General features: G+C 41.3%; 2 protein-coding genes across 2 annotated transcripts in view; one reads left to right on the top strand and one right to left on the bottom strand.

Annotated features, from left to right (window-relative positions):
- spns2 (spinster homolog 2 (Drosophila)) overlaps positions 1-4,361 on the top strand; it is a 35,852-nt gene extending 31,491 nt beyond the window's left edge. Inside the window, exon 13 of the mRNA XM_037269211.1 lies at positions 1,840-4,361. The gene's annotated coding sequence lies outside the window, so the exon portion shown is untranslated. The remainder of the gene's footprint in view (positions 1-1,839) is intronic.
- A 5,013-nt stretch (positions 4,362-9,374) lies between these two features.
- ruvbl2 (RuvB-like AAA ATPase 2) lies at positions 9,375-13,279 on the bottom strand. Its single transcript, XM_037269981.1, has 14 exons — positions 13,197-13,279; positions 12,335-12,389; positions 12,168-12,223; positions 11,938-12,079; positions 11,733-11,862; positions 11,493-11,559; positions 11,310-11,416; positions 11,113-11,206; positions 10,806-11,024; positions 10,603-10,721; positions 10,374-10,493; positions 10,169-10,298; positions 9,964-10,078; positions 9,375-9,776 (listed from the first exon to the last, which is right to left on the bottom strand). The coding sequence occupies exons 2-14, from the start codon at positions 12,387-12,389 to the stop codon at positions 9,751-9,753; spliced, it is 1,380 nt and encodes a 459-aa protein (XP_037125876.1). The 5' UTR covers positions 13,197-13,279; the 3' UTR covers positions 9,375-9,750.
- Between the last annotated feature and the right edge of the window lie 42 nt (positions 13,280-13,321).

Raw genomic sequence — 13,321 nt, 5'->3', positions numbered from 1 at the left:
CAAGTGTGAAGGCAGGAACCGCTTTAATCGTGAGCTGCATCCTGTCAGTCTCAAAGCACTCAATCAACTTGATTGGACTTTATTCCCTGGCCAGCCTCCATTAGCTCAGGAAGAGGAAAGCTGCGAAGGGGGTAGGGCAGGGAAACCTGCCTTATAATGATGGAATCGTTACATCTATTTATAGCCCCAATGTATGTTTTCTATGAGAGTGTTACCGTATTTTCCGCACTATAAGGCGCACCTTCAATGAATGGCCCATTTAAAAACTTTGTCCATATATAAGATATTTACATTTGGCCCGCGGGCCGGACTTTGGACACGCCTGCTGTAGTGGCTCAACATTGGTCCATATATAAGGCACACCTGATTATAAGGCGCACTGTCGGCTTTTGAGGAAATTGGAGGTTTTTAGGTGCGCCTTATAGTGCGGAAAATACGGTACATTAAATTTCAACTTTACTACAAAAAAAGGAAAGCAGCAGCCCAAATCAAATCTTCAATCCAATCTGTTGCCTCAAAATAATTCAGTCAGGAAAACATGGCTTTTTTTTTTCTGTGTGTGTACCAAAAGACCTTGGGGTTTTTTTCGCTCTGTTTAAATAGTAAGATGATTAAATGTCCCACTTGTATGGTGAATATGAGCAAGAGCGAAGCTGTGCCAAGATCCCGGCCGGGGGCACTAATCCCATTGTAGCAGCACTTGTCTATTTATTGGTGCCTTGAGTGCCCCCATACACAAATGACAACGGGGGGTCACGCCATTTTCGTTCTCATCCAGTCTGGTCACGTCACAGCAAAGACACCTTGAAAAAAATATATAATACCGTATTTTGCGGACTATAAGGCGCACCAGACTACAAGGCGCACCTTCAATGAATGGCCCATTTTAAAACTTTGTCCGAATATAAGGCGCACCGGACTATAAGGCGCACCATTCATGCATCATGTCAGACTTTTAATCCAAATCAAATCATTCTCCATTTTATCTTTTTTATTTCAACTTCAGACGCAACAAATTACTTTATAATCACAAAATAATGATCCATAGTCTTTTTGATTTATGATTCATAGTCTTCAGCGGGGGCGGCTCGGTGGTGCACTGGGTAGCACGTCCGCCTCGCAGTTAGGAGGGTGCGGGTTCGATTCCACCTCCGGCCCTCCCTGTGTGGAGTTTGCATGTTCTCCCCGGGCCCGCGTGGGTTTTCTCCGGGCACTCCGGTTTCCTCCCACATCCCAAAGACATGCTTGGTAGGCCGATTGAAGACTCCAAATTGTCCCTAGGTGTGAGTGCGAGTGCAAATGGTTGTTTGTCTCTGTGTGCCCTGTGATTGGCTGGCGACCGGTTCAGGGTGTCCCCCGCCTACTGCCCGATGACGGCTGGGATAGGCTCCAGCACTCCCGCGACCCCCGTGGGGACTAAGCGGTTCAGAAAATGGATGGATGGATGGATAGTCTTCAGCGGGCCACTTATGATTGATTTCATGACACAATGCTTCGGGCCAGTTTAAATTTAGTCCATATATAAGGCGCACCAGACTATAAGGCGCACTGTCGGCTTTTGAGAAAATGTTAGGTTTTTAGGTGCGCCTTATAGTCCGGAAAATACGGTAATATTCTTATGTTTGTACGTGTATGTGGTATTGTTGTATGGGGGAGGGGGGAGTCATGAAATCATGCATTGGTATGGATGCAGGGAAAATATTTAGGTCACAGGCTGGTGCTAGCTGTATCCGGAAGGTTCTAACAGATGGCCTAAGAGCTTTGGACCTCAACATTAATTACATAGCCATGTTGAGGACACGCATTAACCACGCGATGCGTCTCCTCTCCTCCTTTCAGGTGACACCCAAGCGATGAAGCAGCAGCCGAGACCACAAAGTGGAGCTCAATCTCAAGCCCGTCCGTGCCCTCGTTGGACGGCCGGCATCCTCCGTTGCTGCTCCTCGTTTTAACTCTTACTTGAGCACGAGGGGAGGGAGCGTCTTGCCCCTTCTTGGAGACGCCTCCGAAATGGCAAGCTGGTGAGAAGACGCACAGCGGCGTGCCAACCTGACAACTGGTGTCCTCCTCACCTCTGCCCGAGAGGATCCACTGAACTTTTACTCCGAGGAGGAGGAGGAGATGACCTCCGTGACATCTCTTGATGCCATACTACTGAATGCTGACCATGAACCTGCCCTGTCTGTCTGTCTGTCTGTCTTTGCCTGTCTGTTGGCCGTCAATCTGCACCAAGTGCCATACATAGCGTCATTACATTCCTTCCGACTTTGCACTGACCACCCTCATGACATCACCACCGACTATGTTTACATGCACGACTCAGCCGCTCAAACGGAAAGATAACACAAACCCGTTTTGTGGATTCCTGTAAACAGACCAAAGCCGCAAACTTCCGAAATACTGCAGGAAAACCTGCAAGTGCTCAAATGCAAAGGCGTGTTTACCTGCCACCATCGCGTCACAAACGAGGCCGTGCGTGTAAACACAGTCTTCATCCGAGAGCCAAAAATTTTACCGTGCATGGGTCAGTGAATCAGCCTTAAAGTGCTTCTGTCCGTAGAGCAAAGCAGCTGTTGCCACCGAGCCTCCGATCCTTTTTGAGTTCGGAAATCACAACACGACGGGGATGCTTCTGATAATTCTATTTCACGATCTTTATTTTAATGTGAGGTCCGTTTTAAAAGTTGGAGGATGCTGCCCGTTTCTGAGGGATCAACACGTTATAAGCTGGGTGGTTCAAAAAAACAAAAAAAAACACTGGATTATATATTTTATAATTTATACTATGTATATATGGTTTTACCCTTATAAAAAAAGAAATGACATATTATTGTGACTTGTATAAAGGGTTGTTTTGATGTACATGGGAAGCAATACTTTTTTTTTTTTTGTGGAAGCTTTTTAGGCAGTGTGGCCTTATCAGTGAGCTGGCTTTCTCACTCTCTGATGCTTTGGTTTTGAATTTCTGGAGCCAAAATGCCCTCACAGAAGCTCTTTTTAAAGACAGACTTTAAGTCCAGCCCACACTGGATAGAATAACATCTACCCTATATTTGAGCAATCTCATGCCTTGACCAGAAAAGAACCTTTGACATGAGCTGCGGTTGCAGCCATTAGTTTATTGCTGGAGGAAATCGGAATCCCAGACAGGAAAAGGAAAATGTTCCGACAGATAAGCGAGGATCCCTCAAATCCATTATAGTTTCCAAAATGCAGTTGAAGACAACATTTTAAATTTCAACCATGAGAAAAACAAATTTGATTGCATTCCGTTTAAAAGAAGGAAGTGGATGCAATTTGCTGAAACCTTAAAGCCACTAATAAAAGCCCAAGTTTTGAAATAGATGCATGAAAGGGAAAAAGGAAAATCACTTCAGGCTTGCAAGGAAATAGACGTGACAAGGATGAGTTGACCTTGGTGGAGGGAGGGATGAAAGAGTCTTTCTCGCACTGAGCATGTGGGGGGGGGGGGGGGGGTCGCGACCTCGGCGACGGATGATTAGCTTTAGCTTCTCTCCATGTGGAGCTCACTGAATGTGATTGTGTGCAACCTGATGCATTTCGAAACTTGCATCCTCTTAATAATCGACCGGTAAGCTTCTTACTGTCCTGAATTTTTATTATCACCAAATGTTTTAATGAATTATTTGAAATTTTATATATATATGCGCAGCAATGGTAATATATTGTAAAGTGATGGCTTGGATGCAATGTATTTATTTGTTTAGCATAATGATGAAGGGAATTGTAAGGTTTGTGTAAATTACACTTTAATTCATGTCATTGATTTTGGTCTCCCTTTTCTATGTCGATGAAAACACAGTAAGATTTTAATTGACTGAGGCTTATCTCATGCATTTTAAACACAGAAGGCTTCATTTTGTATTTTTTTTTTTTTTTTTTTAGGAACAACTGGTTGAACCATTTTGCACATTAACATTCAGGGATTTATTTCAACAATAGCGTAGCATCCATCTCTATCCCAGAGGTCATTTCATGATCACGTCAAGGCATCGATCAAAAAGTGGATCGTGAATTGATTTGCCAAATTTAGTTTAGTATCAGTCCTTAAGTATGTCTCTGTATCTACTAAGTCAATGTTAACCATCACCGAGGTGATGTGTTGAGAATGCATTTTTTCTTGTCATACAAGAATTTTGTATATACAGTAAAGAAACCTGCACTATTTCTGATGTTCAAGCAGAAAACAAAAAGGTTATTTTTATTTTCAGGCAGGCTTACCCGCGAGAAGTGTGAATTGATTTTATTCTAGAACTGAACTGTGATGCTCCCGCCATGGGTTGTTAAAAAAAATGTACACATCTGTAATTCAAATAAACCTACAATATTTAATCACCTTACATTTTTGTCTATGTATTTCCACAGCAAATCACACATTTTACAAGAAACATTTCAAAAACAAAACAATAAAATGCCTAGTAAAGAGATCAGCAGCACAGTTTGGACTTTAAAGTGCTTCAAATAAAATGACCAATTGACCCACAGCTTCCTTTCATTCAAGTAAAAATAGGCCATTTGTCATTGGCCTTGACCACACCCATAGCGTCACTGGACACTTTTGTTCTAATAAAAGCCATTACCAAAAAAACAAAGAATTACAGATTTTTTTTTTTTTGGAACAAGGTTATTGCTTTTGTTTCTGGTAGTTATATAACAATAATAATAATAATACATTTTAGTTGTAAGGCGCCTTTCAAGGTTGCCATACAGAGATGAAATTGCGTGCACAATTAAATATAAAAACAGTACAAAAGCAAGGAAACATCTATGACAATTACAAATTTATTTATTTTTTTACACATGCGTTCAAATCAACTTGAAAGTGCCAAATTTAAGTAACTATTCTTTATATGTAAAAAAACTACACATCTTTGTCGACTCACAAAGCCTTGTTTTTAATTGAAGCTCCACAATGCTACACTTAGTTCAGGAATGAACTTGTATATTGTTCAGGTGCAATGAAGCAGGGCTCAGAGAGGCCCTGTTTGTAAAATAAGTCTCCTGAGTGGTGTACAGACACACACACACACACACACACACACACACACACACACACACTTGGCAGTAGTGTAAAAAAGAAGTGCAACTCTTTGGGTTGATGTTCATTACAAAGGACGGTGTAATTTAACGTAAATGCAAATAGCACTAATGGATGCTCTATGACAGGTCTGCACAAACTCAGCGTAACTATATACTGCATTAGTGACAAAAGAAGACAGGGATTTTGGAGTCTTTCATTAAACGCCGCTGCATTTGAAATGTGTCGGCTTGAAAAGAGAGGATGATTACATAGCAGCCACAGGAAACTCCAAGTGGAGAGAATCAGTGTTTTGGTTGGTGGATGACCCACACCAAGCCACACCCTTTCCCACAGATATGCAGGCAAATATGCACCCCAAAGTCAGGCCCTGGGATCTCAAACATGGGCAGGAAACACTGGGGCGTAGACAGGAAAAGCCCGGCCATTCTCGGGAGCGCTGGAATTTCCATTTACACATCGCCACTTGAACTGGCAATTTAGCGGAAGGGCAAGTGAGGCGGGAACGTCCCTGCCTCGCAATGTCAAGTTTCGGGTTGTTTGGGCCAACCCTTGGAAAAAGAATCATTAACGCTTAAGGACACTTAAGGAGCTCATGAGGAGCTGTTTGATTTGAGATAGGACCTGTCATCATTTCTGAGAGTCCTTAAATTAATCCTCATAATCCTCGTATGCAAATCCTTTCAAACTCTCAATTTCACAGGGGCCACATGAATGAGCAAATATTTTGTCAGTTTCTTAAAAAAGCTGACATGACAACTTGTCAGATATTTCCCAATCATCTGCTCTCGACAATCACACTTGTACTGTGAATGTCTCACCTTGCTTTCTCCATACCCGTTGACTGCTCTGGCCTGAAAGCCAATCACCTCATTCTTGAGTTTTTACCCTAATGATGCCTTTTTTATACCACAATTGCAATTTTAATATGCATTATAAATTAAAAAAAGAAACAGCATTAAATGAGTAAGATCTACATACCTTGACATTGATGAGGTGCTCAATCTATGAACATGGAGGAGATGGTTGGAGTGGAATCAGTCAGTTTTTTCCACTGGGATCTGGCCGGTAAGACCTCATAATCCCCTTGGCAAGTTTTTATCGCCTCTCTATTCCTCAAAACTTTGAATTCTGCACTTTCTTCTCACCACTTTTCTCTTCTGCTTTTCACCAGAGCCATGTTTATTCTCATGGAGTGCAGCAACAGCAACGGCAATCATCGCCGACTTTGACCTCGAACGGGGTCAAAGCTTTCCCGATATTTTGTGTTGAAAACTGTTGAGTACTGAGGCGATTGACTTCCAAGGTTCCACCATACAAACAAACTGAAAAGACAATGAGGAGCACCTGGACAAGTCACGAATGGCCGAGGAAGCCGATTGGTGGAAACGAGGGGCGGGACTGACTGGAACAGGTACAAACAGAAAGACATCAAATAAAACAAACCACAAGAAAACAAAAAAACTAAATTTAGGAACTGAAAAGTTTAGGCTGGGAAAACAATTTAACAATGACAGAAATCAGAACATTATATTATTTAATTGATCCTATTTTCTTTTATTATGTTTTTGTAAAATCCAATGCATGAAATAAGCTTCAGATGTCAGCATGTGCATTAATGCAAGATTCCACATACGTTAACGGAGCTGACACACGTTCCGAAGGAGACCGGGACATCCTCCTCGATGCTGTCAGCTCATGTGGAATAGGAGTTGTGCTTCATGCTGGGTTGAGCAATATCGTTGAGGGCAAAAAGGCAGGCAAAGACAAGAATGGCTAGTGATAGTTAGGCCCGTGGTCTTAGTTGCAAAAGACTTCACCCCTCACCTGCCCTCAAGCTTGTTGGGAGGGCTCACGCTGATCTCTCATCATGCTCGTCAGTACGGCCTTCATTTCATACTGTGCTATTTCATTTCCACGCTTACCAACAAGGTTGTCAATCATGCGCCGGTGCCGTAACAAGTCACAGTGGGTTCAACATCTGAATCGCGACGCCTCGTTTTCTGAATTAAGCATGAGCGCTTTTTGCTCGACTTGGCAAACAGCGAATGATGTCGGCTGGCATTTGTTTCCAACTTTAGCTCTCGTGCTTCCATATTTAGAACCGATGTTTCCTTCGCAGCATTCACTGATTTAGAAAAAAATAATAATCCGGGGCTATTTATAAATGTGCCCATGGCTGTATGCATGGCAGCATCTGCGTTCGTGTATTTCACACGTGAGCGAGATGGAAGCTTTGTGAATGACTGAGGTCATGAATGGTAAGAACTTTGCATGAATGGAAGAAGAGACACAAACACCTCCTTTAAATTCAGCTTGACATTATTTTCCATAATAACGGAATCAAACTTTATTTATGTTGCAGTTTTCATACCAAAAGAAAATGTGACTCAAATCAGCATTCTGCCGTTTCACATATGGAATCAAGAGAAATGAGATTTATTTGTAGTTCCAAAGTCAGGATATGAGCTCAGACGTCTCACCATTCATGAGCGCCACATTCCACTCGCTCATTTATTCTCATTTAAGGAACATGACATTGAAAATGAAAATATGGCAAGAGGGATATAATAATAAACTCGTGATATGGGAACTATATGTTAAAAGTAGGCCGATACCCAAGTATTGAATGCTTCCATTCATGTCAGATTTAATAGAAGTCATTTTAAGTTAACGATGTGTCTTTTAGGAAGTCCGCCTCTGCGTTTCGGAGGAGAATGAAATGTCATTTTAAATTACAGACAGGTTTAAAATAACAAAAAGTCAAGTGTGAACTGGGTGCGAGGCTGTTCCCAGGCTCACTTGGCCTTCTAGATGTAACTTCACAGAAAATGTAATCACTAGTTTTAATCCCACACTAACCACACTACATCTGCTGGAATGAATTCAATTTTAAAGTGGAGCCCAAATTATTCATACACTTTGCCACAATCTGAGTTCATGTGAATTCGAACTGGAAATGACATAAGAAAATGATGAAAGGTTGTAAAATGTTGTCAGAGTTATGAGTGAAAAGTAATCTTTTTTTTTTTCATTTGAAAAACTTCTTAAGGGTCATAGTAGCTTTCATTATATTGCATATTCTGTATTCCGAGCATAAACATGCAAATATAACTTCATTTAAATTCTATGACAATTCATCAATGAATAAAGATTATTTCTCCAACCTGCTTGTCCTCGTGTCTCATATGAGGTGGATGGAGTCCAGCAAAAATTGGTCGAGAGGCAGAATGCACCCAAGATGTTGCAGAGGCCAGCCTGTGGTGCAGAAAAAGCTCTCCCAAATGTGTTCAGTAGGCAAAGTGCCACCGTGTGTTAGCATGCTGTGCATGCCTTGTGGCCTGCAGACACTGACACAAAGAGATGCTAACAAACATGCTCCAGTTTTAAACGATGACAGTGATGCTATATAAAAAAAAAATGGACAGTACCTATAGTGATGTGTGAAATTCAGGTACATACATTTACTCACATGAGAATGAAACAATATCACCATGGTTTGACTGTGTGATTGATTGCAACTACTTAACAGGTTTAACATTTATGATTGATTGATTGACCGTTTACTGAAGTGCTGTGAATGCAGAAAGAACAAAAAGTGTTGATTTTATTATACACACACATACACACACACACATTTCCCTTCATTAGACAAGCAGTCAATCCCTCAACTGGGCCAAGTGGTGCAGGCTGTGTAGCCAATAGCAGCCTTGTGGGACCGAGTGGGATTTATGGGACATAAACAGCACACCAAGCACTAAACATTAAATATTAACTTCCGTGTTGGAGACAGTCTGCCTACACTCAGACAAGACTGGTTCATTTTATAATTGGGAATGAATGAGATCTAGTCCTGGGTTAGTGAGCCTACACACACATTATATTAATAGATTTTCCCCAAATATCATGAATACAGTAATATACACATATTAATAGATTTCCCCAAAATGTTGACATGAATACAGTAATATGAATGTCAAAGAGCAGGGGGTAGATTTTTTTTAATATGCTTTTTATTTTAGTGCATTTTTATTTCATACGATTTTAATGAGTAGGTATCGTTGAAGGCGTTCCCCATTATTTCGGCAATCTATGACTGCCACCTTGTGGCGGTCAATTCAAACTACAGTTTGCGTCACAAATATTGCAGACAAGTATTGTGCTATATACGGGATTGTACTAATTAATGGGTTTGCGGTCCATTTTGAGGAACTATTAACTATAACACTGCAAAATTATCTCTATATATATATTAATAAAGTAGGTGTAAGTTGGTGGTTTGACTGTGAAATAAGAGAAAACAGAGTTAGTAAAAAACAGTTAAATCATTTTAATGGGAAATAAAAAGCATGTCATGACAATTCAATGTAGACAAAATGTTATCCTTGCCACAAGGCCTCGCAGATTAACATGAAGGCAACATGCTCAAACAACAAAAAGTAAAAAGGTGAATTTGGAACACAAGTGTAGAGAAATCCTGCAAGTGATTGCTACTTACTTGACTTGGTTAAGAAGAAAATTTTATCTTGCTTATTTAGATTTTATATCTTCATATCTTACATTAGGTATGTATACATATGGAAACAAAGCCATAATATTGCAATTTATTCACTTGTTTTATTTCAAATCCTAAGAAAAGTTTGAAGATGGACGACTATAAATGCACACAGAAAGAAAACACGTGTTCTTCATTACGAGGTTTCCATTTGAGTTGTTTCTGGAAGTGAACAGAACAAATGCGTATTATTAACTTCTCACACAATTCATTTGGACAACCAACCATTATTTATAACAAGGATAAGGACAAATATAATTTAATGTCTTGACGGATTTTTTTTTTTTTTTTTTTTACTTGTTTGTCTAATGTTGTGGCAAAAATTACCCGATGCTGACATGTTACTCACGTGTTTCATTGAAGAGGAAGGATTCCTGGTACTCCTTCATGTACTGAGAAGACCTGGCCTCATCCAAGAAGAGAGAGTAAACCTTCTTTATGTCCTCCACTTGTACTTCGGTGCCCTAGGAATGACAAAACAACACAATTAATCCAACAAACACACTGATTGAGTGAGTGAACAATTACATATTCAAAGCCCGAGGTGGGCTCACCTTGCGTTTGCGACACACCAAACCGGCCGTGCTGATGAGCTGCATGGCGTATCGCAGTGACGTCTCCATGCCGATGCGAGTCAGGACCGAGTGAGCCTCCTCGCTCAGCTCCACGTCCTCCTCCTCACATCTGGGAAAGAGAAAATGAGCACTTACTTGAGAGCTGACGCTAAATTGCTGAGGAATTATAAGCAAAGATCCTCACCGGATCTTTAGGATTTGCTTTGTCTCTTTTTCAGTGTAAGGTGAGGTCGCGATGATGAGCAGGCGGTCCAACAGATCCAGGGGGAGGCCATGAGGGCTCTGGTAGTTTGTGCCACGAATGCTGGGATGAAAAAAGGCAAGCAGCATTAAACCGGGCAAAAATTACATTGTACCCTTCATCTGTTTTGTACAATTAGACGATGAGGAAAAAGGTTGAAAAACAACAATACCGAGTGATGCCTCTGTTGGTGGCCATAATGAGAACTGGGGACAGGTCACTTTCCAAGGCACGGTTAAGGAAGGAAAAACATTCCATGTCCAGCATGTGCACTTCATCAATAAACAACACCTGGAAAAGAGAGAGAGGAGGGGGGGAACTTACTAATACGATATAAAAAAAAGTTAATAAGAAAAAGTGCAGTCTCACACGTACCCCAGGGATGATCTCCGCTTTTCCCTCTTCCCGCCATTCGCAAACTTTGGCATTGATCTGCTCGCGGACTTCCGCCTTGATCTCGCCCGTGTCTCCGGAGAAAAGAGCGAGGAAGCCCTGCGTGCGGCTGTTGATGACGTCGATCTCGTGCAGGGACACCGTGTGCACCACCTCCTTTCTTTTCTGCAGCTCACCCTCGGGACACTGCACAAACTGGGTCTGCAAAGAAAAACATTACAGTTGAAAGAAGATGGCTGTGCTTCATAAAAACAATGACATCGCGGCTGAATTTCAAATGGATGAGTACCTGAGCTCCCATGGCATCATAGTCTCTGGCTCTGGTGAACGAGCGGCCCAACTTGCTGATCTTGCCAGTGGCTTTGTCAATGGTGATGACATCACTGGGAGAAAAAGGCCGGAAGGGGTGGGGGGGGATAAATAAAAAAAAAAGCGTGTGGATTTGACAAACTATTGTAACCAGAGGATAAAAAAAAAAAAACTTACCCCGCTTGAACCTTTTCTTTGCTGAGACTGTCAATCATCTTGTTGCCCAGGTCATATATTGTCTCCATCTCAGTAGTCTTTAAAGTCAACTTGCCCACCTTGGCACCCTATTAGATCAGGTGCTCATTTACTACCGCAATTTTTATTTTTATGATTTGCTCCTTATGAGGTTCAGTGCCGTACCGTTCCAGTGGCAGGTCGATCAATCTGGATTTCTACGACTTCTCCTTCAATAATCTCCGTCTCCTCCCTGTAAAAGAAAGCCAGGTATGCGTGACAACTTTATTTCAAACAACAGAGATGGCTGTTTGCACGTTTGCCCACTTTTTAAAATATTTTATTTAATGTTATACATATTTTATTTATTTAATATTAATATAGATTTTAATAAGGGTACATTTCCATTTGTGGTAGCCCACTCACTTGATCCGCACGCCGATGGCTTTTCTAAAAGCTTGGCTGAGCGCCTCAGTCTTGCTCATCTCCAGAGAGAAGATCTCGCTGCCAGCCAAGGCTGTGAAGGGGGTGTCAGGGCCGAGGCTCTGCGCAATACCTGTGCATTACCTTTGATTTAGCTTGGGTGTACACGTGCGATGGCAGAGCAACACTCTCATCCTTTAGCTCTCACCCATTGCGATGGCAGTCTTTCCAGTGCCGGGCTGGCCTGCAATCAAGACTGCCCTGCCGGCGATGTGGCCATCTTTGATCATCTCCAGGATGACCCCTGCTGCCCGTCTGGAGGCCAGCTGGCCAACCATCCCCTGAGACACCTTTAGGGAAACATTAATAGTTAGTCTGTTCATGCCTGACTACTCCCATTGTTGGGGATTGTGATAATGTCGTGTGTAATGTTCTCACTTGTCTTGGTTCCAAAGCATCATCCAAACCAAGGCCACGTATGTGAGAATGTGCACCTAAAAGCAAAATAAAATCGCCACAGATAAAATATGGGCACAAAAGGCTGTTAAACTATAGTTCAGGCACTACCTCTTGTACCAAGCATCTGTGGGAATGCACATTCTTACCAATTCTCTCAATCCGTGTGATGTCACGAACTTCTGGAACTTTAGTAGTTGCCATCTGTAATAAGTATAAAGGCCAACTGAGAAAGATGTGCAAAAGATAAAATGACAAACAGGAAGTTCAAGATGACAAAGATGACTGAACTAAAATGTCTGCCTTTACAAAGTAAAAGCCTTTTTCTTTACTACATGTTTATTTGTGCTGTTTTATTCTGAGGGATGTTCTAATACAGATAAAGTAACCAAAGCATCAGTAACACTAGAATATAACAGTAATTCAAACTGAATTCATACAGAAAAGTGTCATAACGTAAACTGAAATGGAGTCTTTGACAAGCATATTTTGATGTGCCCAACCTAAACGATCAAATGTTTGTGACGGCTGTAAGCTCATTTGAACATATGAATGTCAAATATTCATAGTTAACTAGAAATTAGTGACTTTTCGAACTTTTGAGCACAAATATTGTCCATGTATGTGTCGAGTATTCCGATGTTTACTTTGTCCACTGTGGTTGCCATAGAAACTGTTCTATTAATCGTCCCAACACAAGTGGGTATAGTTTTTATTCGTTGCACTTCTTCCAAAACTGAAATTACATATGTATTTTAGTTTTACATTAATATAGAAGACAGGAAATTATTAACTATTGACTCCTTACTCGACAACGTTAGCTTACGGAATACGGTTGTCACGTTAGCTATGTTAGCGGACTAGCCAAGTTAGCTTCATTCATTTGTTTATAATCTGTTTCATTTAATTAAGAAGCACTGTTGATCGTCAGAGATTTCTTACTAATGTGCAAACTGACGCGTTACTAAGTAACTAAAGTAAAGCGATTCCCAGCATGAACGTAAAGCTCACCTGCACGGTAGAATCTGTCAAAACGTGAGAATGCGGCGCTTCTTTCTGTGAAGTGCACAAGCCAAATAAGTCCGGAAAGAAACAAGTGTTGTTTCCTTTGTGAAACAGGAAGTGGACTGCCCACT

This window comes from Syngnathus acus, chromosome 14 (assembly GCF_901709675.1).
Source record: "Syngnathus acus chromosome 14, fSynAcu1.2, whole genome shotgun sequence".
Classification (NCBI taxonomy): domain Eukaryota; kingdom Metazoa; phylum Chordata; class Actinopteri; order Syngnathiformes; family Syngnathidae; genus Syngnathus; species Syngnathus acus.
The sequence above is the reverse complement of the archived record's forward strand: the minus strand, read 5'-3'. Positions and strand labels throughout refer to the sequence as shown.